The sequence below is a fragment of the Rhinatrema bivittatum genome, chromosome 1 (genome assembly GCF_901001135.1).
Source record: "Rhinatrema bivittatum chromosome 1, aRhiBiv1.1, whole genome shotgun sequence".
NCBI lineage: Eukaryota > Metazoa > Chordata > Amphibia > Gymnophiona > Rhinatrematidae > Rhinatrema > Rhinatrema bivittatum.
The window spans coordinates 197,750,814-197,775,877 of NC_042615.1; the positions used below are offsets into that span (position 1 = coordinate 197,750,814).

Sequence of the window (25,064 nt, forward strand, 5' to 3'; positions counted from 1 at the left end):
GAAGCTAGTCCTCTAGCAGCTATTCTCACTAGCTAAAAATGTGGCTCTCGGGTCCAACGCAGGCCTGAGTGGGATGCAAACATGCTCAAACCAACCTAGAGCAGCAAAAAGCTATTGGCAATTGCATTGCTACTACCTCAAATGTTGCTCGAGGACAGCCTCAAACTTTTCATCCAGGGTTCCTTCAGAGCTGACCCCACTTCAACCAGGATTGGGGCTCACAGTGACCATACCCACCAGGGCATCAATCCACTCTTGGGTCTAGGCTACAAGCCTGCCAATATTGCCCCCTTTAATTTTTTTTTTTTTTACCGGGGCATACCACTCAAGATTAAGCAACTCCTGCACTTGTTCCAAGAGTAGCAATAAAAAACAGTCTCCTTACTTAATGTGACCAGGATGGAACTTAGCACTCCCATAGCACCACTCCTGTCCACTCCAAGCAAATTCAGGGTCTGAGCTAATAAACTCAACCCTATGGAAGAAAATGGAGCAGAGACTTATGTGGTTCTAAGTCAGGTAGAATTTAACCTTCTTCCAAAGATGAGTCCAAATTTTCCCTGAAATCATCTGTTAAATCGCTCCTTATGGTGCTTGCCTGACTTCCTCACAGAATGGGAAGGCCTAGGATGCTTTCCTTCCATAAGGGTTCCCTCTTAGAATGGTTTTCAAATCATGGCAAAACAATATCCACCCAAGAAAAGGATGCCAAATCCATCACTGGATCCATGGGGTTGATAACAGCCCAATCCACCCCCCCCCCCCTCCCCTCCCTGCAAGGATACCACTCCCCTAGGGAACCTGGGGAAAATAAGCGGGAGCAACTTTCACTATCCAGTACATCACCTCCTGGTCTCCCCTTCACCAATCTGATTTGGCAAAGGGAATGCCTACATTGCAGCTAAATCCTTATTGGACTACCCCTCTTGAGCCACCAACCAATGCTGAACTGGGCGAAGAGAGAGTGACAGCTGAATTACCCTTATTTAGCCTGCTCGGCATAGGAGACCTTTCAGTCTCTCTAACCTCCGGCGCCATTATCCTTCTCAAAAGGACTGGCTCCTGATCAGCGGCCTCCTGAGTACTGCGAAAACACTGCCAACAATGCACCAGGGTGTGCACGGCTGAGTACACACACGTACACACATTACATGAGTCCACAGTGTTGTGCGTGTATATGTGCACATGGATCCAGGCTACAGCCTTACGGTGCACACTCGTGCATGGAAAACAAACTCCAGCTGCGACCTTACTGTGCATTACAGCGGGCTATCCTTTCTGCATGTGGCCGACATATATAAATGGTGGATCTTAATAATAGATTACAAATTAATTGAAATAGGTCTGAAATTTCATTTTTTAGTTATTTCAGAACCCTGGGCTGGTCCAGGTGATTTACTACTCTTCAGTTTGTCAATCTAGCCTACCACATCTTCCAAGTTCACCGTGATTTGGTTCAGTTCATCTGAATCAGCACCACTGAAACCATCTCCAGATCTCCCCAACATCCTCTAGAGTAAACACCGAAGCAATGAATTTGTTTAATCCTTCTGCGATGGCATTATCTTCCCTAAGTGCCTCTTTAACCCCTCTATCATTTAACAGTCCAACTGACTCCCTTACAGGCTTTCTGATTCAGATATATTTTTAAAAGTTTTTATGAGTTTTTGCCTCTACGGCCAACTTCTTTTCAAATTCTCTCTTAGCCTGTCTTATCAATGGCTTACATTTAACTTACCAATGCTTATGCTTTATCCTATTTTCTTCTGATGGATCCTTCTTCCAATTTTTAAATGAAGATCTTTTGGCTAAAATAGCCTCTTTCACCTCACTTTTTAGCCATGCTGGCAATCGACTGACCTTTCTTAATGCAGGGAATACATCTGGACTATGCTTCTAAGATTTTATTTTTTTACAATGTCCACGCCTGTTGCACACTCTTTACCTTTGTAGCTGCACTTTTCAGTTTTTGTTTTTTTTAAACTATTTTTCTCATTTTATCAGAGTTTCCTTTTTGAAAATTTAGTGTTAGAACTGTGGATTTACTTATGTCCCCCTTCCAGTCATTAATTCAAATTTGATCATTTTATGATCACTATTGCCAAGCAGCCCCACTACCATTACCTCACTACACCAAATCCTGCGCTCCACTGAGAGTTAGATCTAAAATTGCTCCCTTTCTCTTTGGTTCCTGAACCAATTGCGCCATAAAACTGTCATTTATTCCATCCAGGAACTTTATCTCTCTAGCATGTCCTGATGTTTCACTTACCCAGTCAATATTGGGGTAAGTGAATCTCCCATTATTTCTGCACTACCAATTTGGTTTGCATTTCACTGACTGTCTCACCATCTTGGCCAGGTGGATGGTAGTATACATTGATATGGCTTGGCTTGCCTGAATGCAGAGGAATTTCCTTTTCTCAAGTTTTGTCTGGTTAACTTGAAAAGTTAACTGTACAAATGCTTTAAACATTGACCTTTCAATGATATTTTAACTGGCAAAAGAATCAGGAAAAGAGAAATAAAACCAAGAAAATATTTTGTGAATACTTTGAGGGCAATTATCAAAAGCCATTTACCCATGTAAACTGTCTGTCTGAAACCTGCTCACTCTCCCTGCAAGCAAAAGTATGTGCATTGTTCTGCATGGGGTGGAGGCATTCTGAGAAGTGACAATAGGAGGAGGAATGCTACAAGGCTCATAGTTTTGCATTTATAAAACTATGCATGTTATTTGGAAGGAAAAAAGTATCCATCTAAGAAGCAGGTGCAAATTTCTGGTACTACATTTTCCCAAGGCAATTTTCAAATGGAAAGTACTATGTTCCCTTTGAGAACTGTTGCAAAGTCTACAGGTTAAAGTACTCAGATTTTACAACTACCCACATAGTTTTGACAATTGTCCCCTTTTTACACTGCATACTCACGAGGGGAGGAACTACCATTGCTATCTAGTGATTATCTATTTAGAGAAATTCTCCCTTTATATAACAAAGAATGATCCTAACCACTGCCAACTCCTTCATGCTCAAACATCACACGCTGGTTGCTGCTGAACTCTGCTTCTTCCACCGGAGCTCTTCCTGTGAGTATCGTAGTCTCTGGGATTGGTATAAATACTTCTGCTAGTAAATTAGTGCCACTGAGCCCAATCGTTTCATATACCTGAAATACACAACAATGCCACAGAAGAGTTGTAAGTGAAAAACTCCACAATGTTTCTGGTCAGTTTATAAATTAAATTCTGCAATTCTAGTACAGAGATACTTCATCCTTTATAAGAAATCCCTTTCTACCAAACAGCAGCAGATGGAATCTTTGTTCCTCAGAACCACATCTTTTAGTCTGTAGTAGCAATCCCAATGAAATTTTACTGTAATAAAATTCTTTTTACAAAATAATCTCTTGGCTTGGTTGTTCTAAAGAGGAATCTGTATTTAATTCAATAACATTCCACAGGAGAAAAATGTTCATGTTGAACTTTTCATTCAGAATGAATTTTTTCAAAGCTCTTAGGTCTAAGTTGGAACGGTATCCTCCAATTGTAGAATAGGTTCAAGTTCTCTGGTCTGTAAGAGAAAGAGAGCTCTATTTCTAGCAGTTACTGGGGATTAGGAAAGAAAAAAAATCCTTTGGAGGGCAATTCGTTGAGATTCTCAATAAATGAAATCCGTAACCCTACTTTATAATCTGGATGACCCAGTTGTCTGAAGCCATTAAGGCCAATGGTTTACATCAGTGGTTCCCAACATGGGGTCCACACAACCATCCCAGGGGTCCTCCAGAAGGGATACAAGAAAGTTTAGCTAGGGAGAAAATGAGTGGGCTGCTACTACCTATGAAAATTACATTGCAGGTCTGTGGGCATCAGTGCTGATTTTCTGCTAGGTATTAGCCAACCTGGAACTTTTTTGAACTTGCTTCTTTTTCCCCCTTGTAACTGGATTGGAAGGTGGAATGTCTTTAACTTTCAATTATGAGGGCAATTTTTAAATAGCTTTGGAAATTTCCCTCTCTACATATTCAGTATACATCAAAGTTTATACATTATGAATAATTCTGGTGTGCATTATTTCTGTTATTATGGCATGCAAAAATTGAAGAGAAGTATTGGGAAGGTTCGTGAAAGCTTTTGAAGCTGAAAAGGTATGTGTTCCCTGAAAGTTTGGGAACCCCTGCACTAGGCTTTCCTTTTGTTCAGAGCTTGATTGCCTTCAGAAACATCTTTGAACAGATGCCACAATGAGTGACATTATGCTCTAGCACCAGGCAATGCATGCAGAATATGTAGTGGTCGATTATGAACATCTTGAAGTTGCATCAAAAGAGGCCTTGAAGACACTGAACTTCAGACATATTGATGAATATAATGCAAAATCAAAAAACAACTTTTCAGTGAAAAGGGCCAGCCAGATACAGAAAAAGAGTCAGGGCTTCACAATTGCACTGAAAAAGAACTAAGACTGAACAGAGACGCTGATAAGGGCTAAATAAAAACACTACCAAAGTAAAGGTGGTAAAAACAAATCTTACTGAAGGAGCATACCGCAAAGGTGAAATTTAGTCATAACTGCTAATTTCCATTTCTTGAGTCCAGCCAAACCAATCCAGACTAATGGGTTATGCTCCTCTAACAGCAGATGAAGGCAGAGAGAAACAGGTTTGCTGATGTCACCCCATATAGGGTTCTGCCAGTATTTTCTGTAACAAACTACATATAATTTACTCCCCACATCCCTGAAACGAGGGAGCTTTATGGGGAAAAAAACCACTGAAAACTCACCGAACTTGGGAGTTGCTCTAAAAAGAAAAACCTAATAAGGGTCTGCAACTGCAAACACTTGAGAGCATAAAAAGTTTCTCAGAAATATTGTGATCCTGCTAGCTCCACTGCAACAGCACAGATAAATGAGGCAAATCGGCAGTTCAGGAGGGTCCTGGACTGGTCTGGCTGAACTCAAGGAAAGGTAATTAACAGTAAAGTCTAAATTCCACCAGTTGGATGTATCAAAGCTATCCCTCAGCCTGAGTGGAAAACTGCCAGCTCTATTTTGCATCTTTTCTGGCCCAAACTTCCAGACGATAATGCTTTGTGAAAGAGTGCAGGGACACTCATCTTGCTTCTCAATCAGAGAAACAAGATGAAGCTCCACCCCTGATGGAGCCTAAGCCCTATTCGAAAGAACCCTAAAACCCTTAGGTGACAGATTACCCTTAGCAACATATGCTAAATCAAAAGCTTCTTTAAACTAACAAACTATTGAAACTTCCCCTTCCTGTGCTGCTAAAGAGAACGAGCTAGATCCATAATAGACCTTCTCCAATTTTCACAATCAGGGAGAAGGCTCTTCCAACATAGTCCCTTCTCTTGGATCTGATGGCTCAAAAAAATCTGTTTGGACATCCACTCCTGCTATGCGAACCACTAAGCGTGCCCATAAGCACCTTTCTGTCCAGAGAATAAGAAGATTCAATTTCTTCAATACCTGTGAACTTCTGATTCCCTCCAATGGATCACATATGCCATGCTTTTGTAATGGCTCTTGTCTCCAAATGAATGATGGACCAGCTGGTTTCCAAAGGGCATCATGGCCCTAAGTCACCTATTTCCCACAGTGGGCCCCCACCCATATGAACTGGCATTGGTTGACATAGTTCACCAAAATAAGGTTTCCAGTTCCACTCTCATTTCTAGACTGTGGGTTATGCCTCCCTTCCAGCAGATGGAGACAGAGAAAAACTCGAAGGGCACCCTCTCTTAACTTGGCTTGCCACTTGCATCCCTTCAGTATAAAGATTATCCAAGCAGAACAGGAATAATAATAATAACAACCACAACAATGAATCAAGCAATAACTGTAAAAACAGAACTTCTAGGAATTATTTTCCTTTGAACAAGAAAGCAACCTGTAGCCTTTTTCCTTAGTCTTCTGCAATAAAAGTGAATATCAGCGCGGACTCGTCGTGAAACCCCTCCCTGGGTGGGCGTCTGGACTGATCCGTGGTACTACAGGAACGAAAATTAGCAGGTAAGAACCAATTTTCTTTTCCCTGTACGTACCCGGATCAGTCCAGACTGTGGGATGTACCAAAGCTTCCCTAGACAGGGTGGGACGTTGAGAATCCTGCGCGAAGAACCCTATTGCCAAAATTGCTGACATCTGGGGCCTGAACATCTAAGCGGTAGTGACGAGCAAATGTATGGAGCGCCTTCCACGTAGCAGCTCTACATATTTCCTGTGGCAATACCAGCTGGCATTCAGCCCATGAAGCCGCCTGGGAACGAATGGAATGGGCTTTTAAACCTTCGGGAACCGGTCGTCCTCTACAAATATAAGCAGACAAAATAACTTCTTTTAACCATCGCGCAATAGTTGGCTTAGAAGCTTTCTGACCCTTCTTAGGCCTGCTCCACAACACAAACAAATGATCTCAAAAACTGAAAGGATTAGTGACCTCCAAATAGCGTAAAAGAGATCGTCGAACATCCAAACGCCAAAGCTCCCTCGCATGCGGGTCATCATAGGACGAATTGAAAAAGGCTGGGAGCTCTACTGATTGACTTAAATGAAAACTTGAGACCACCTTTGGCAAAAAAGGAAGAAACTGTACGAAGCGAGACTCCCGACTCAGAAATTCTCAAAAAGGGTTCCCTACAAGAGAGTGCTTACAGTTCCGAGATTCTGCGAGCTGAGCATATAGCAACCAAGAACACGGTTTTCAAAGTGAGGTTCATTAACGTCACCTTTTCAAGAGGTTCAAAAGGCACACAAGACTCGAAGTACCAAATTAAGGTTCCAGGAGGGACATACCGGACGGACGGGAGGATTCAAATTCCTCACCCCTCTGAGGAATCGTACTATATCTGGATGTGATGCTAAGAAGCTACCTACCAGGGAGCCCAAGGCCACCACTTGTACCCGGAGGGATTTAAAAGACAAGCCTTTCGATAAGCCGGCCTGCAAAACACCAAAATATGAGCCACCAAAGCCTTTCTGGGGAGTACTCCTTGGTCACAACACCATGTCTCAAAGACTTGCCACACTCTGACATAAGAGAAGGAGGTAGAGGTTTTCCTGGCTTGCAATACAGTAGTAATTACCTCCTCTGACTACCCTTTCTTCCTTAATCTCCTCCTTTCAAAAGCCAAGCCACTAGACAAAAACGATCTGCCTGGTCGAAAAACATAGGACCTTGATGAAGCAGATTGGGAAGATGTCTGATCCTCAAGGGTCCGTCCACCGCAAGATTGACCAGATCCGCGAACCACGGACATCAGGGCCACGCTAGAGCAACTAGCATTACACTCTATCCTGCGTAGAACCTTGCCCACCAGAGGCCATGGAGGAAATACATACAGGAGAACTGAGGCAGGTCATGGGAGTACCAGCGCATCGACTCCCTCTGCTCTGTGATCCCTTCTGCGGTTGAAGAAACGAGGAGCCTTGGCATTGTCTTGCATCGCCATCAAGTCCATGTGGGGAAATCCCCAGCTTTGTGAGATGAGATCCATTGCTTGGTCCAACAGTTCCCACTCCCCTGGATCTATTCGCTTCCGACTCAGAAAATCCGCTTGAATGTTGTCTGTCCCAGTGATGTGAGACCCCATAAGCAGAGCGAGATGTTTCTCCGCCCAAATCATGAGTTGTTCCGCCTCGTTGGCTACGGCTTGACTTTTGATGCCGCCTTGATGGTTGATGTAGGCCACTGTCATCACATTGTCGGACAGAACTCTGACCGCCCGATTGTGCAACAACGGGAGGAAATGCCGCAGCGCTAACTGAACCGCCTTGGTTTCCAGGTGATTGATCGACCAGCTGGACTCCCTGCACCAGCATCCCTGGACTGAGTGGGACTGACCGACTGCTCCCCAGCCAGAGACTGGCATCCGTGGTCACCACGATCCAATTCGGGACTTCGAGGTCTACTCCGTGAGTTAAGTTGTGCGGGCAAAGCCACTACCCAAGACAGGATCTGGCGGGATCGGTGAGCAGCAGAAGGAACTGGAACTCCACCGACTTGGGGTCGCAATGGGAAAGTAACACTCGTTGTAATAGTCTCATGTGAGCAAAAGCCCAGGGGACCAACTCCAAGGTGGATGCCATGGAGCCGAGGACCTGTAAATAGTCCCAGGCTTTGGGGAGTGGAAGCGATAACAAGCAATGAACTTGCTCCATCAATTTGGTTACTCAGTCCGGCGGAAGAAATACTTTCCTGACACTGGTATTGAACCGTGTCCCCAGGAAGTCCATCACCTGCAACGGGATGAGGTTGCTTTTGTCTTGATTGACAACCTACCCTAGCGACTCCAGAAGAGTGACCACTTTGTTGACCGCTTCTATGCAGAGGTCCCCTGACTTTGCTCAGATGAGCCAGTTGTCCAAGTAGGGCCCACATCCCTACTTTCCATGGTACCATGTGGATCAAGATGGACACTGTTCCTGTGGCATCCAGAGCTGCATTGGCTGTAAATTTTGACACCTGAGAAATTGCTGCAGTCAGCAGACTTTGCCTAACTGGGACCCATGCCAAGGATTTCCCTCCCTTCTCCATACAAGAAAAGCCATGACCAACAAGTCCTGGTGCCTTACAGCATAGGTTAATGTCCAATGCAGATCATGGCGCCCTTCCCATGCTCTCCTGGTCCCAACAGCACTTGTTCCCCTCCTACTCACTGTGCCATGGAAGATAAGGGCGGCAGTTGGAGCCAAAGCCGATCTGAGCTACTGCTGTGAAAGCCTTCTTAATCCCTCTGCTATACCAACATAACTGTTTGGAACTCTTCTCCTTTTTTACAAAAAAAATATATTAACTGGAGGAGGGAGCAGAGCAGAAGGGAGAGCCTGAAAAAAGGAAGAAGGCTGAAACATGTAAGGCCATCCTCCAGTAGAGGATTCTGGAAACTCCCTGTTCCAAGCACACTCAACTGAGTGAGGATCAGATCTTTCACCCCATGAGACTAATGGAGAAATTTAGTTTTAACTGATTATTTCCTTTCCTTCAATCCAATTACATCAGATAATGTGGGTTATCTCCCCCTTCTAGCAGATGGAGATAGAGGAAACACATTTTCCGTGACATCATTAGAGGTAGTTACCATGGTGCAGCTCCAGTAAAAAGCTAATATTCTTATGTCAAAGCCATGGGAGAAAAAAATGAACAGATTCAAACTCTTAAATAACATGCACATAATTTGAAACACTTAAAGGATCTTCCAAATAAATGATACTTCTAAATTTTTCTTGGAGAAATGAAGAAGAAGAAAAAGGAAAAGAAGAAGCAATTACTTCATCACAATCTCTGTAAACTGAGGAACACCACTTCAAAGACTGCAGAGGCCCAACTTCCTAGGAAGATCCTGGACTCATGTAGCAGGATTCAAGGAAAGGAAATTATCAGGTAAGACTAAATATCTCCTTCCTTATCATCCTGCTACACCAGTTTGGACATGTGGGAAGTACTCAAGCCCAATTAATCAGGGAGGGAGGAAGTTAGAGCTGTCCTGAGAATACCAGCTCCAAAGGCTACATTCTCTTTTGCATGAAAATCCAGATTGAAATGTTTAGTGAAATAACATAAGGAAGACCATGTGACTGCCTTACAAACAAATTCCAGGGCAGGAGTGGAAGCTCTGCCCAAGAAAAAGTGTGAGCTTTCATTGAGTTTTCCGGAAGGATGTCCTGAAGATGTGGACCTTTCAATAAATAAGCTGAATAAATTGCTTTTTTCCCCCCTTCAAACACCCTAGCCAAATAGGCTTTAGACGTTTTGTCACCGTTACAGAGCACTGCAATTAAAACAATGTCAGATTTCTGAACAAAAGATTAAAGACTATAAAATACCTAAGAAGAACCAGCCCGCTCTCCCCACTGCTTTTTGCGCTTTTTCTAGAACCGCTGGCTATTAAAGTACGGGCGAACACTAGAATTAGTGGCATAGTAGTGGGGGCACAGGAATACAAAATGTCCATGTTTGCGGACGACATTCTGTTCACCTTGGCCAATCCATCAAGTTCTTTAGGTACAACATTGGAAGAACTTCAGGCTTTCGGTAAAGTATCCGGTTTCATGTTAAATGTTGATAAATCGGAAATCCTAAATGTAACTACCCCATCAGCAGAGTTAGCGTTATTGAAATCAAAGTTTCCGTTTAAATGGGCATCTAAAAAGATTAAATATCTTGGGGTACATATTAGTGCTGATATAGAGGAGTTATATTCTTTAAACTATCCTCCTCTCCTTCAGAAACTTTTTAAAGATTTAGACCGGTGGTCTGACCTTTACCTATCATGGTTCGGTCGCATTGCTACTATAAAAATGAATGTGCTACCCAGGCTGAACTACCTGTTTCAATCCCTTCCCATAGATATTCCGACTTCCCAAATTAAGAAATGGCAGCAGAAAGTCTTCTCCTTTATATGGAAGAGAAGGCCACCTAGGATATCTCAGGCAACACTATATAGGTCAAAACTTAGTGTGGGGCTGGGAGTTCCAAATCTTAGATGGTACCTTACAGCTGTTCAATTTCGCGCCATATTCGACTGGCACCGGTCTAAAGACCAAAGATAATGGGTTGATATTGAGCAGACCATATCAGGGGGAACCCCACTCCGCGCACTGATATGGCAACCGAGAGATACTAGACCCCCTTTGACCACTCTACCAATGGCCACTACCACCACCTTATTGAGTTGGGAAAAATGGAAGGTTCGGTTCGTGGGAACTAGACGATATTTCTATAGCTCCCATATTCGAACTAATGCCCACTTTGCAGTGGGTAGACAATCTGCATACTTTAAAGCGTGGGAGGAGAGAGGGATACTGACTCTGGGTAACGTGTGGGGGGGGGGGGGGGGGCGGGCTATCCTTCCCTTTCCCGCACTCTCTGCTAAATATCATCTACCAGAGGTGGATAGATTTCCATACCTTCAGCTTCGCCATTTTTTCCAAGCTGACAACGTAGCTAGTGATCTCACACTTGGAAAGACCCAGATGGAGAACTGGTGTGCTCAAGCAGATCTGCTTAAGGGGGCGATTTCCCAGGTGTACAGCTTCCTCAATAAAGCTCCCAAAACCAAACCGGTTTTTATGAGAGCCTGGGAAACAGATCTGGGCAAGACTTTATCTGAGGATACATGGGACTCCATCTTTTTGCACACAAGAAAAAGCTCAGCCTATGTCGCTCTGGCAGAAAATAGTTACAAAATTCTGCTACGTTGGTATTTTACACCAGAGCGTATTCATAGGATACGAATGTGCAGCCCGATGTGCTGGAAGGGTTGCGGTCACATCGGCTCGTTTTTTCACATGTGGTGGACCTGCCCTAAAATAGCCATCTTTTGGCAATTTATTACACGCCTTATCCGTGAGATCTCTGGAGTTGAGGTCCTACTAACTCCTGAATCCGTGTTGTTGAATATTCCCCTTGATGTTCCAACAAATAAATTAAAACTGGGTCACTTCATTATAATGGCAGCTCGTAGGGAACTGGCTAGATATTGGCGAACGGAGAAAATACCATCCGGGGAGGATCTCAGACTCCAACTAGCCAAATTGGGGTCTGTACACAAGGCAATTGCTACTCACAACCCCCACAATCAGCATATCTTGCATGCGTTACAGCCGCTCTTCGTATGGTTGGCCCAGACAGACTCCTAGTGACTTGTCCCAGGATATGTTTATTAAGTTATGTTCTCCTGTGCGATCCGCTTGAATTCATGATGCTTCAAATATGCCTTTACAAGCGGTCAACCCAGTCCGCATAAATACCATTCTGCAACGGGAGGGGGGTGGGGGGGAAAAGAAGAAAGGGAGTTCATTTAGCAGCTGAGCCTGAGCGCGGAGGAAGTACCTGGGTGAGCTGCAGGAGCGAATTACCACCAAGTTCCTTGCCGGCCCTGACGTCATCTTTGGGACCCGAGGCGCCTACAAAATCGGCGCTTTTTGCGGCGTTCAGGCTGCAGCTGAGCCTGAGCGCGGAGGAAGTACCTGGGTGAGCTGCAGGAGCGAATTACCACCAAGTTCCTTGCCGGTCCTGACGTCATCTTTGGGACCCGAGGCGCCTACAAAATCGGCGCTTTTGCGGCGTTCAGGCTGCAGCTGAGCCTGAGCGCGGAGGAAGTACCTGGGTGAGCTGCAGGAGCGAATTACCACCAAGTTCCTTGCCGGCCCTGACGTCATCTTTGGGACCCGAGGCGCCTACAAAATCGGCGCTTTTGCAGCGTTCAGGCTGCAGCTGAGCCTGAGCGCGGAGGAAGTACCTGGGTGAGCTGCAGGAGCGAATTACCACCAAGTTCCTTGCCGGCCCTGACGTCATCTTGGGACCCGAGGCGCCTACAAAATCGGCGCTTTTGCGGCATTCAGGCTGCAGCTGAGCCTGAGCGTGGAGGAAGTACCTGGGTGAGCTGCAGGAGCGAATTACCACCAAGTTCCTTGCTGGCCCTGACGTCATCTTTGGGACCCGAGGCGCCTACAAAATCGGCGCTTTTGCGGCGTTCAGGCTGCAGCTGAGCCTGAGCGCGGAGGAAGTACCTGGGTGAGCTGCAGTAGCGAATTACCACCAAGTTCCTTGCCGGCCCTGACGTCATCTTTGGGACCCGAGGCGCCTACAAAATCGGCGCTTTTGCGGCGTTCAGGCTGCAGCTGAGCCTGAGCACGGAGGAAGTACCTGGGTGAGCTGCAGGAGCGAATTACCACCAAGTTACTTGCCGGCCCTGGCGTCATCTTTGGGACCCGAGGCGCCTACAAAATCGGCGCTTTTGCGGCGCACCGCAGCCGCCGGCGCGCGGCTTTGTCCGGATCAGTGCGGACTGGCGGGGTACTCTCTTCTTTTCGCTAAATTTAACTGCCACAGAGGCTCAGAAATACACAGTAGTTAGCCATATACGCGACCCCTGTCAGAATCGGAAAGTTTTAAAGTTTGTTATGCCTCCTAAACGGAAGGGGAGGGTAAGGGTATACCCCCAGGTACCCCTCTCATCTCCAATCCAACAGGAGATCGTTCGTTATATGACTAATGTAGCTCTGAAGTCACCAGCAACCAAGGATACTGCAGACCCAGCTCATATGGGAGAAAGAACTGGGTCATTAGAGGAGGCTTCGCTGAGCCCAAATCTGGGACTACCACCAACGCAGAGGGGAAGTGAGGCCTCCCCTGGGAATACAACGCAGCAGTTAAACTCCACAGGGTCCAAGTCAATCTTGGTGAACCGTGATGAGAATTCTCTAGTGATGGAAGGTGGTGAGGAAGAAGCTACAGATTTTCTGGAAGCTTGTTCAACCCAAATTACCAGGACTGGAGGAGAAGACGACCCTGCTGCCAGAGGTAAGGCAATAGAGATCTTAACACGCCCTCAAGTGGTAACACTGGAACAGTTGTGGGACTTGATGACTGTGATGAATACTAATATGAAGGGGTTGGAAAAAAAGATAGATCTTATAGCAGGGAATAATCTACAGGATGTAATGGCAGTGCATGAAGAGGTAAAAAAGTCTGAGGAAAGAATCAAAAAATTAGAGGATAAAGAAAAAAAGAATATGGAATTTCAGGCTGTTGTAGCTAAGGATAGAGATTTTATATCTAGAAGATTGGAAACCTATGAAAATAACTCTAAACGTTTAAATTTAAGAATGCTCAATTTTCCTAGGGTGGTAGGTCAAGTTCCTATGGAGACATTATATCAATTTTTGAAGGAAGTTTTATTATTTCCAGAAGATGAATTAGCCTCTATAAGTTTCTGTTACTTCCTACCTAAGAAAAGCCCGAATTTGAATATATCAGAGTTACCGTTTCAAGGTAATCTTACCAACTTTCTAGAAAGTTCAGAAAGTAGAGTAATAGATAGAGGGGTATTGCTTGTTGCTTTTCAGAATCTATTAGACCTTAATAAGGTAATGAAAAAATATTTTTCTATGTACCCCATATCTTTCTGTGATAATGTGATAAAAATTTTTCCCGATCTATCATACGCTACACAGCAAAAAAGAAAAGAGTTTTTGGTTCACCGTCAGGAAGTGATTTCTATGGGATATTCTTACACCCTGAGATTTCCCTGTAAATGTATATTAAAGAAAGAGCAGGATATTTTTGTGTTTTTCATACCTGATCAGTTAAAAAATTTTATCGAACAAAGGAGAATAGTCACCTCTTCCCCACTTCCCAGTGAATAGAAAAATTAGTATTCAGAGCATAACTGTGGATGTTATATGGAAAGAGAATTTTGTTCCTTTAGAGTACTCCCTTTATTACCAAGCATCTGTTTGTTTTAGTTGATAGACAACTATTTCTGATTGATGATAAAAAATAACAAGAAAGAATTGTAGAGATATTAAGTTGGATGATTTACATAATGTATACTTATTATTGGTTTCTGTATTAACTTGAAAAATCAATAAAGATATAAATTACAAAGAAAGGGAGTTCATTTAGGGGAGGGGGAAAAAAGTGGGTCATACACATTGTATTTTTGCAATTTTGTATCTTTTCTTGTTATCTCAATGTATATGGTTTTGCTGTACAAAGAAGTTGTTCTTTCTTGTGAAGTGTTGACACGAATAAATATTAAATAAAAAAAAAAAAAAAACCTAAGAAGAACCTGATGGAAATCCAATAACTGAGTGACTTCTCTCTTTACCATGACAGTCCCCTCTCATTAACACCAACAAAGATACCGTAGTATCTGATTTAAGTGGAACACAGAAACCAGTTTAGGGAAAAGTGCTGGTCTGTAAGACTGAAAACAATGAGAATACAAAAAAAAAGACTTCTGCAAGACAAGGTTTGTAATTAAAAAATGCCTCTAGATGAACAAATGGCCACCAGAAAAATCTTCATCAATAAAACCTACTGAAAAACACTGTTAAGCAAGCCTACCAAAGCTTTATGAACCAAATTAAGGTCTTGCTGAGGAACTAAGAACCTAAAATAAAGTCAAAGATGTTACACTCCTTGGAGGAAAACAAGAAAAAAAATCAAAGTGAAAAACTAAAAAAAAAGCCTGAACTGTAGCTTTATAACAGGAGATAACAGCCACTTGAAACTTCAGAGAAATTTAGGATCAAACTTGAATGCAACCTTCTCTAGAAGGCCGCCAAAATTTTGGAAGAATCCAGTCACCACAGCTATACAGACCACTCTCTGAAGCATGCTTCAAACAAATGCTATTCTTAAACATAAGAAGGCGAAATGGCATTCCTATGGGCCTTCAACAGAATAAATGTTAAAGACAGGAAATATTCCTTACCATGCAATTGCGACCTTTCAAAAACCAAGCAGTAAGATAAATGGAGCTATACCCTCCTTGAAAATAGGACCCTGAGAAAACTTTGATCCCCTAGGCATCGTATCAGAGAATCAACCTGTAGACTCACAAGATCTGCATGCCAAGAACAGTTTTGCCAATTTGAAGCCTTTAAAATGACCCACAAAAACTATTTCACTCTAGTTTTCAAGGTCCTCTCTCTCCTTGGCATTCTTGCAAGTTGATGTCAGGACCATGTGTGGAAGTTGCCAATGATCCATTACCTTCTAAAAAGTCTCTCAGCTGAGCTCCCACTCTCTGGGAACCAACACATCTCTGAAGAAAGAGACAAAATGGATACTTCCCAGTCCCAAAATGTGAATTGTGGAAATTGCAGAAGATTCTGCTCCATCCATTAAAAAATAGAAGGCTTGTTTCCTTGAAGACTCCTCGAGTCCAGGTGTCTGCTCACATAAGCCATTGCTGAGGTACTGTCAGAGAGAACCTGGACTGACATTTTCTTCAGCAAGGACAAGAGAAGTAGAGGATTTTACACAGCAAAACCAATCTGAAGGCCATAGTTTCCAGCCTGTTGATGAACCATGAGCCCTTCTCCTGTGAACAGAGACCCCTGAGCAACCTGGTCCTGGTAGTGGGCTCCTCATCCCAACAATCTTGCATCTGTTTAGAAGAGCACCCATTAAGGAGGTTCTAGATTCATTCCCCTCAGTAAGTTCAGAGGCATCAATCCCCAAGAGAGGTTTTGCCTCCCCAGCCCTGGGAGAGGAGGACAAACTTTGTAGTTCTGAGATTTAAGGGACCAATGAGACAGACAGAAAAACTGCAGAGGACACATATGGGCTTTGGACTACTTAACCAAATCTAAGGAGGCTGCCATGAAGTCCAGGAACTGTAGATAATCCTAAGCTTAGTGAGCCTCTAAGCATGAAATTTATGTGACTTACAACTGGAACCACTTTTTCCTGAGTCCAATAGGTTTGACCTGCTTTGGCATCAGAGAGATCCCAAATTTTTTGGAGACTGGGAAAACAATAGCTTGCTCTTGGCAAAGTTGACTACCCAGCCCAAGCCTTCTAAACTTCAACAACTCTGTTGGACACCATAAAGACCTCCTGGTGGGACTTGATTCAGTTAAGCAATTGCTGAAGTACGGATCAACAATAATCCAATAGTTTCGTTAAAAAGTTGCCATCATTACCATGGAAAGGTTCTTGAAGCTGTGGCAAATTCAAAATAAAACCATTCCTGAAACAAATGCTGAACGCAAAAGTGTACAATCATCTCCAAGGAGGGGAACCACTAATTTTCATCTAGTGGAAAGCAGAGTTGCTTACCTGTAACAGGTGTTCTCCCAGGACAGCAGGATGTAGTCCTTACATGTGGGTGACATCATCAGATGGAGCCCTGTCACGGAACACTTTTGTCAAAGTTTCTAGAACTTTGACTGGCACACTGAGCATGCCCAGCATGCCATAATCCCTGTGGCCACAGGGGTCTCCCTTCAGTCTCATTTGTAGCAAACGTTGCGAGCAAAAAATAAAATAAGAAAACGGTTTCGGACCCAACTCCGCAGAATGGCGGGTGGGTTTCGTGAGGACTACATCCTGCTGTCCTGGGAGAACACCTGTTACAGGTAAGCAACTCTGCTTTCTCCCAGGACAAGTAGGATGGTAGTCCTCACATGTGGGTGATTAGCAAGCTACAGGCTGACTCATATTTGTTTGGACCAACAGCTCACAACTTGTGCAACAGGCACAACAACTGGTGTGCTGTTGGGAAAAATGAGGCAGCCTGAAAGTCACAGCACGTGGATGTGGAAGGAGTTGGGATTACACTGAAAATAAGTTGTTCAAGACGGATTGGCCAAAGGCAGAGGCTTGACGTCCTTCCTTGTCTAGGCAGTAATGTGCTGCAAATGTGTGTAGAGAGCTCCATGTTGCAGCTTCACAGATTTCAGCAATCAGTACTGAACGATAATGTGCTACTGATGTTGTCATGGCTCTGACTAAGTGTGCCTTCACTCGTCCCTGAAGAGGAAGGCCTGCTTTCTCATAGCAGAATTCAATAAAGTCTGTTAGCCAGTTGAAGAGAGTTTGTTTGCCCACTGCAACGTCCAGTTTGTTTTTATCGAAAGAAATAAAGAGTTGGGTGTATTTCTTATGGACTGCGGTGCAGTCTAGGTAAAATGCAAGTGCATGTTTACAGTCCAAGGTGTGTAAAACTCTCTCGCCCAGGTGAGAGTGAGGCCTTGGGAAAAAGGTGGACAAGACTAAAGATTGATTCAGGTGAAAGTCCTTTACCACCTTGGGAAGGAATTTAGGGTGAGTACGGAGGACTGCTCGGTCATGGAGGAATCTTGTATAGGGTGAGTATGTGACAAGTGCTTGTAACTCACTGACCCTTCGAGCAGATGTAATGGCTACTAGGAAAAGAACTTTCCATGCAAGAAATTTAACATCACAGGATTGCAAAGGCTCAAACGGGGAACGTATGAGTCTTTTAGGTCCCATTCGGTAACTTTTAGGTCCCATTCGGTAACTGGTGGCCGTAAGGGGGCTTAAGTTGTAAAAGGCCCCTCATAAACAGACTCACAAAGGGTTGCGCTGTTATCAGGGCATCCCCTACTCCCTTGTGGTACGCTGAGATGGCACTGAGGTGTACCTGTACCGAGGAAATCTGGAGACCAGAGTCTGAAAGGTGCCAGAGATAGTGTAACAGAGATGGAGTGGAGCAGGAAAAAGGGTCGATCCCTTTTGTGTGCACCACTTGGTAAATCTTTTCCACTTAGAAAGATAAGATTTCCGTGTGGACGGCTTTTGTGAAGCTCAAGCACTTGAGAAACCCTTGTTGAAAGATTGAGCGGTTGTAGGATCAGGCTTTCAACATCCAGGCTGTGAGGGATAGGGTCTGAAGGTTCGGGTGGCGTAACATGCCTTGTTTCTGAGTTATGAGATTGGGCGCTGTGCCCAGGCAAATGGGTTCTCGGATGGAGAGGTCAAGAAGATTGGGAAACCATACTTGTCGAGGCCAGTATGGGGCTATGAGTATCATTGATCCCCTGTCCTGTTGTAACCTCATGAGAGTTTTGGCTATTAGTGGTATCGGAGGATACGCGTATGTGTTCTAGGGGCGAGCGAAGGTGTCCATGGCTAATGTGTCTTGCTGCTTGTGCAGGGAGCAGAATCCGTCCACTTTGTGATTCAGTTCGGATGCAAAGAGGTTGATGGTTGGTTGACCCCAGCGTCGGAAGATTTTGCTCGCTACACAGGGATCCAGAGACCACTCGTGGGGATGGAAACATCGACTGAGGCGATCTGCTACTACGTATGCCTGCCAGATAAGTGGCCCGGAGATGCATGGAGTGAGCAAGAGCCCAGGCCCAGATCTGCGCAGCTTCCTGGCAGAGAAGATAAGAGCCCGTTCCTCATTGTTTGTTCAAATACCACATTGCAACTGTGTTGTCTGTCTGTATGAGAACAGTCTTGTGTGAAAGACAGTCCTTGAGTCATACAGAGCATAACGTATGGCTTGAAGCTCCAGGAAGTTGATTTAAAACTGTGCTTCGAGTTGTGTCCAAGTACCTTGAGATTGAATGTTGTTCACGTGAGCTCCCCAACCCAAGTTGAATGTGGTCCGTGGTTGTCACTTGAGGAACTGGTTGCTGAAAGTGTAGACCTGCCAACAAGTTGGCTGTGTTTGTCCACCAGAGAAGTGACAGGCAGAGCTGATCGGTTACATGAATCCGGGATGAAAGAGGTTGAGTAGCTTGGAGTCACTGAGATTTCAAAGTCCATTGAGTTACTCTCATTGCTAGCCTGGCCATTGGAGTGACGTGGACCATGGAAGCCATGTGGCCCAGCAACATGAGGAATTGATGGGCTGAGATTGTTTTGTATGTGCACAGAGATGTAGCCATTTTGGAAAGTATGTCTGCGCAGTCGGTGGGCAGGAAGGCCTTTGCGACTGTGGTGTCCAAATCTGCTCTGATGAAGGTAAGGAGGTGAGATGGATTCAGGTGGGATTTTTGGTAATTTATCAGAAAACCTAGCTAATGTAGAAGATCCGTAGTGAGCTTTAGAGAGTTGAGAGCTCCTTGCTTGGCTCGACTCTTTATTAGTCGTCCAGGTAAGGAAACACGTGTATGATGGTTCTGCGTAGATGTGCGGCAGCCACTGCTAGGCATTTTGTGAAGACTTGAGGTGCTGAGGCCAGACCGAATGGCAGAATTCAGTATTGAAAATGTCTGTGACCCACTATGAAGCTCAGGTATTTGCGGTAATGTGGGGATATGGCAATATGTGCCTAGGCGTCTTGAAGGTCCAGAGAACAGAGCCAATCTCCTTGCTGTACTAGGGGAAGCATGGTACGAGAGACACCATCCTGAATTTTTCTTTTTGAAGACATTTGCTGAGATTGCGAAGGTCTAGGATAGGGTGGAGACCGCCCAATTTTTTTGGAATCAGAAAGTAATGTGAGTAGAACCCTGTGCCTCTCTGCTCCAGGGGGACGGTTTCTACAGCCCTAGTTCACAGAAGGGTGGAAATGTCTAACTCTAGAAGCAATGTGTGGTCTTTTTAGGCCCACAGTGGATTGGGTGGAGAGTCCGAGGGTACTGTGAGGAAGTTTAAATGGTATCCCTGGCTATGATGGATATTACCCACTGATCTGTTGTTATGAGGCGCCAATTGTGTTGGAAGTGGTGCAGATGTCCTCCTACATGTATTCCTGGGCTTGGATTCATTGGCGATTGGCTGCTTCTCTCTAGAAACGCATCAAAATCCAGAGGCTGGACCAGCTTGTGGGGCTGATTGTACTCTGGGTGCTTTGGGCTGGTGTGTATGTCTCCTTTGAGGGGCTCTGGCTGGTCTTGCTCGAGATGCAGGAGGATAGTACTTGTGTGAGCAGTAGAATGGTCTTCTAGGGTCCCTTCTCATGCTTTTGAAGGATGAGGAGGGAGCCTCCATAGTGACTGTAGACAATTGACGTAGGGTCTTGTGGTGGTCCTTTAACTGAGCCACTGCATCTTGTATTTCATCTCCGAAGAGATTGTCTCCAGTGCACGGGAGATCAGCAAGCTTATCTTGGACCTCGGGTCTTAAATCAGCAGCTTTCAGCCAGGCCCATCTTCTAGCATTGATTCCTGTTGCTGACAATCGGGAAGCAGTCTCGAAGGAGTCATATGCCGCTCTTTCCTCATGCTTCCCTGCTTCAAACCCCTTGTGGATGATGGCAGTCAGGTTTTCTTGCTGCTGTTGAGGCAAGGAGTCTGCAAAATCTTGGACTTGCTTTCACACATTTCTTTGGTACTGGGTCATATATAGTTGGTAGGCGGCTATACGGCATAACAATATGGAGCCTTGGAAAATTTTCCGACCTAGACCATCCAGGAATTTCTGGTATTTACCACGGGGAGCTGAGGAATGTGGGTGCAATCGCTTGGCCTTCTTTTGTGTGGATTCAACCACAACAGATTGATGAGGCAGTTGTGGTTTTTGAAAACCTGGAGTATGTTGCACCAGGCATGTTGCATCTGTCTTTCTGTTAACTGGTGGGGCAGTGCCAGGATGCTCCCATAGGCGGTGAAGGAGATCCAACAGGACTTCACGCACTGGAATGGTCATAATTTCCTTGGGGGCATCAACAAACTGTAAAACTTCCAAGGTTTTGTGACGGTTGTCCTCTTCTGTCACCAGGTTGAAGGGAATGGTTTCAGACATTTCCTTAATAAAATTGGCAAAGGAAAGGTCTTCAGGAGGACACTGCCATCTCTCTTCGGGATAAAAAGGCTCTGAAAGCAAGTCTTCTGATGTGGATGTATCTGAGTTCACATCCTCCCATGGATCATAGGGAGTTCCTGAAGGAGGGAGAATGTCTAACATTCCAGGGCATGTAGGCATCAATGGAGGCCTCGATGGCTTCGATGGAGGCATCAATGGAATCAATGGCATTGAGGGGAACGGAGGACGTTTTGGCCTTGAGAGCCCCAATGGATCTGGAAGCGGTTCCGGCATCGATGGACCTGGAGTCGGACTAGAAGTTGTGTCATCTTCCTCCGAGGAGCCCAGAACAGGTATTGGAAGCTGCAGAGATCTCCATGGCCGACTCGATGCCGATGGAATGGGCTGAGTCGGAAAAGCACTGATGAGGGTATCGAGTCAGTCCAGCCTCAGTGCAAACATCGATCGTTCCGGGGTCGGTGCCGGTATGGGGGCTGGCATCGATGGTGGTTGCAGGCTTCGGAAGGCATCGAGGACTGCCTGGCGGACAAGGACGTCCAGTTCCTCCCTGAAAGCTGGTGTGGATAGCGTAGCAACAGGGGGAGGTAGGCTAGGCGTTACTGGCCCTTCCACAGGAATTTGTGGAGGCTCAGTTCCTGGCACCTATATCGGTGGGGAATGCCTCGGGGTCTCGGGTGCAGAGGAAGATCGGGGCTCCTCTCCCCGGGCCTTCTTTGAAGGCGGCTCGATAGCCATCGATGCTGCTTCGATATCAGTGCCGGCACCGGGCGTGGACTCATGTCGGTGCCGGTGGTGATGTTTCCCTCGGTGCTCGGTCCGGTTTTCCCCGGCACCGAGGATGATGCTATTGATGTCCTGGATGGCTTCGGTGACGGACGGTCACTGTCTCCCTGCTCTTCCCGGAAAGGTTTGTCGGTGGATGCCCATTTACTCTCTTGTGATGACTGGGCAGAAGTCGATGGAGTTGGTTTTAATTTAAAAAGAGACTCAATTTTGTCAAGATGAGCCCGTCTGCCTTTCGGAGTTATTTGGGCGCAGTCAGGACACCGGTGGACATCGAGCAAAGAGCCCAGGCACAGGACACACATGGTGTGCGGGTCAGTGATGGACATTGTTCGTGGACACTCTGGGCACTTTCTAAACCCGGTCACCATCGAAAAAAGGGACTGAAATGGTCGGTGACCTGCGGGAACCGATTGGTAGGGCAGCAGGAACCGACCGGAGACAGGGGAAAAGTTCTCACCGAGCGTCGGAGAGAACGGAGCACGATGGGAGACCCCTGTTATGGAACTTTTTAAAGAAGTAAATTTCAAATCTTTCCATGAGGAAAAAAGGTGAGAGAAATCTCACAGAGCTCCTAACCCGCAAAGCAAACTGCAGCGCGGAAAAAAAGAGACTGAAGGGAGACCCCTGTGGCCACAGGGATTATGGCATGCTGGGCATACTCAGTGTGCCAGTCAAAAGTCTAGAAACTTTGACAAAAGTGTTCCGTGACAGGGCTCCATCTGATGACGTCACCCACATGTAAGGACTACCATTCTGCTTGTCCTGGGAGAACAGCTGGACACAGAGAAACTAGATGATTTACCTCTTGGTGTTATGGCTATTTAAAAAGGTTGATTTATTCTTCAGAAACTGAATGATCAGAAATATAAGATTTGCCATACTGGGTCAGACCAAAGGTCTGTCAAGTCTGTTTCCAATAATAGCAGGTTCCCAAAAGGTTGATAAATTCTATCTTGTTTATTCCAGGGATAAGAAGTGAATTTCCCAAAGTCCACCTTAATAATGGTTTATGGACTTGGATTTGGATTTTGAATTTTCTGAAGGCATTTGACAAAGTTCCTCATGAGAGGCTTCTAGAAAAAGTAAAAAGTCATGGGATAGATGGCGATGTCCTTTCATGGATTACAAACTGGTTAAAAGACAGGAAACAAAGTAGGATTAAATGGACAATTTTCTCAGTGGAGGGGGTGGGCAGTGAGTGCTTCAGGGGTCTGTACTGGGACCCGTGCTTTTCAATATATTTATAAATGATCTGGAAAGGAATACGATGAGTGAGGTAATCAAAACTGCAGATGATACAAAATTATTCAGAGTAGTTAAAACACAAGCGGATTGTGATAAATTGCAGGAGGACCTTGTGAGACTGGAAAATTGGGCATCCAAATGGCAGATGAAATTTAATGTAAATAAGAACAAGGTGTTGCATATAGGGAAAAATAACCCATGTTATAGTTAGACAGTATTAGGTTCCATATTAGGAGCTACCACCCAGGAAAATATCTAGGCATCATAGTGGATAATACATTGAAATTATTGGCTCATTGTGCTGCGGCAGTCAAAAAAGCAAACAGAATGTTAGGAATTATTAGGAAGGGAATGGTAAATGAAACGGAAAGGACTCTTCAGCTTGGAGAAGAGACTGCTGAGGGGGGATATGATAGAGGTGTTTAAAATCATGAGAGATCTAGAACGGGTAAATGTGAATCGGTTATTTACTCTTTCGGATAGTAGAAAGACTAGGGGGCACTCCATGAAGTTAGCATGTAGAACATTTAAAACTAATCGGAGAAAGTTCTTTTTCACTCAATGCACAATTAAACTCTGGAATTTGTTGCCAGGGGATGTGATTGGTGCAGTTAGTGTAGCTGGGTTTAAAAAAGGTTTGGATAAGTTCTTGGAGGAGAAGTCCATTACCTGCTATTAATCAAGCTGACCTAGAAAATAGCCACTGCTATTACTAGCATCAGTAGCATGGGATAGACTTAGTTTTTGGGTACATGCCAGGTACATGTGGATAAGTGCCAGGTACATGGAGAAGTCCATTACCTGCTATTAATTGAGTTGACTCAGAAAATAGCCACTGCTATTACTAGCAACGGTAACATGGAATAGACTTAGTTGTTGGGTAATTGCCAGGTTCTTATGGCCTGGATTGGCCACTGTTGGAAACAGGATGCTGGGCTTGATGGACCCTTGGTCTGACCCAGTATGGCATGTTCTTATGTTCTAAACTTGTCCAAACCGTTTTTAAACCCAGCTACACTAACAGCTTTTACCACATTGTCTGGCAACAAAGTCCAGAGTTTAATTATGCACTGAGTAAAAAAATATTTTCTCTTATTTGTCTTAAATGTATTACCTAGTAACTTTACTGCGTGTCCTTTAGTCTTTGTACTTTTTGAAAGAGTAAACAACTGATTCACATTTACCCATTCGAGTTCATTCAGTATTTTATAGACCGCTGTCATATCTCCACTCAGCTGTCTCTTCTCCAAGCTGAAGAGCCCCAACCTCATTGGTCTGTAATTTCCTGGAACACTCCTTGATCCCTTTTTAAAAATTGGTGTTACATTGGCAACCTTCCAGTGTTCGGGTACCATAGTGGCTCCCCGGGTTGAGCTGGGGATCAGCCCTAATTCCTGCTCAAGCTTTTTTTTGCCATGGCACTTTTTGTTTTTCCCTGGGCTCTTGAAACATAATGTGGGAGCCCTGGGACCCACATTATAGTCATAAGGCACCTGCATCACATTTATTGCTTTTCAAAAAAATGTTTTTATTTTATCACGGCTGACCACTTTCTTGGTTGGCTGCAATAAAATATTTGCATCTGATTGCCTATTAATGACCTGTTTTACATGCATTTGCATTTATTCATGCAGGAAAATCACATGAAAATAAAGTCATTGTAATAGGGAAGGGAACGTGGGCAGGGCCATGCATAATATAATGTATATTGTGCTCTATTGTATGATATTCGCTGTTTATCATGCATTAGAGTACTAAGGTGGCTTGTTGCACAACCCAGTAAGTTAGCCAGATAACGTAGAATAATAAAAAGCCTACCTGCAAAGTGCTCATTTCACCACTGGAGGGGGAGAGAGAGCGAGAGAATGAGAGAGAGTGTTGATAAATGACCCTGTTAGCCAGATAATTCCACTCCCAAAATGCCCATGGAATTCCTTTGGATTATCTGATTAAGATTTACACGATTAATTACCTAGGCAAATAAACCGGAAGCATCCATCAAATGGGCATTATTAAATCCTGACATTTGTCCA

General features: G+C 44.6%; 1 protein-coding gene across 3 annotated transcripts in view; it reads right to left on the reverse strand.

The window, feature by feature from the left end:
• Nucleotides 1–25,064, reverse strand: part of CC2D2A (coiled-coil and C2 domain containing 2A) — a 404,582-nt gene that overhangs the window by 244,285 nt on the left and 135,233 nt on the right. For all 3 annotated transcript variants that reach the window (XM_029590744.1, XM_029590748.1, XM_029590757.1), the window contains exon 17: nt 3,012–3,168. In XM_029590744.1, the coding sequence (XP_029446604.1) occupies nt 3,012–3,168 (157 nt within the window). The remainder of the gene's footprint in view (nt 1–3,011; nt 3,169–25,064) is intronic.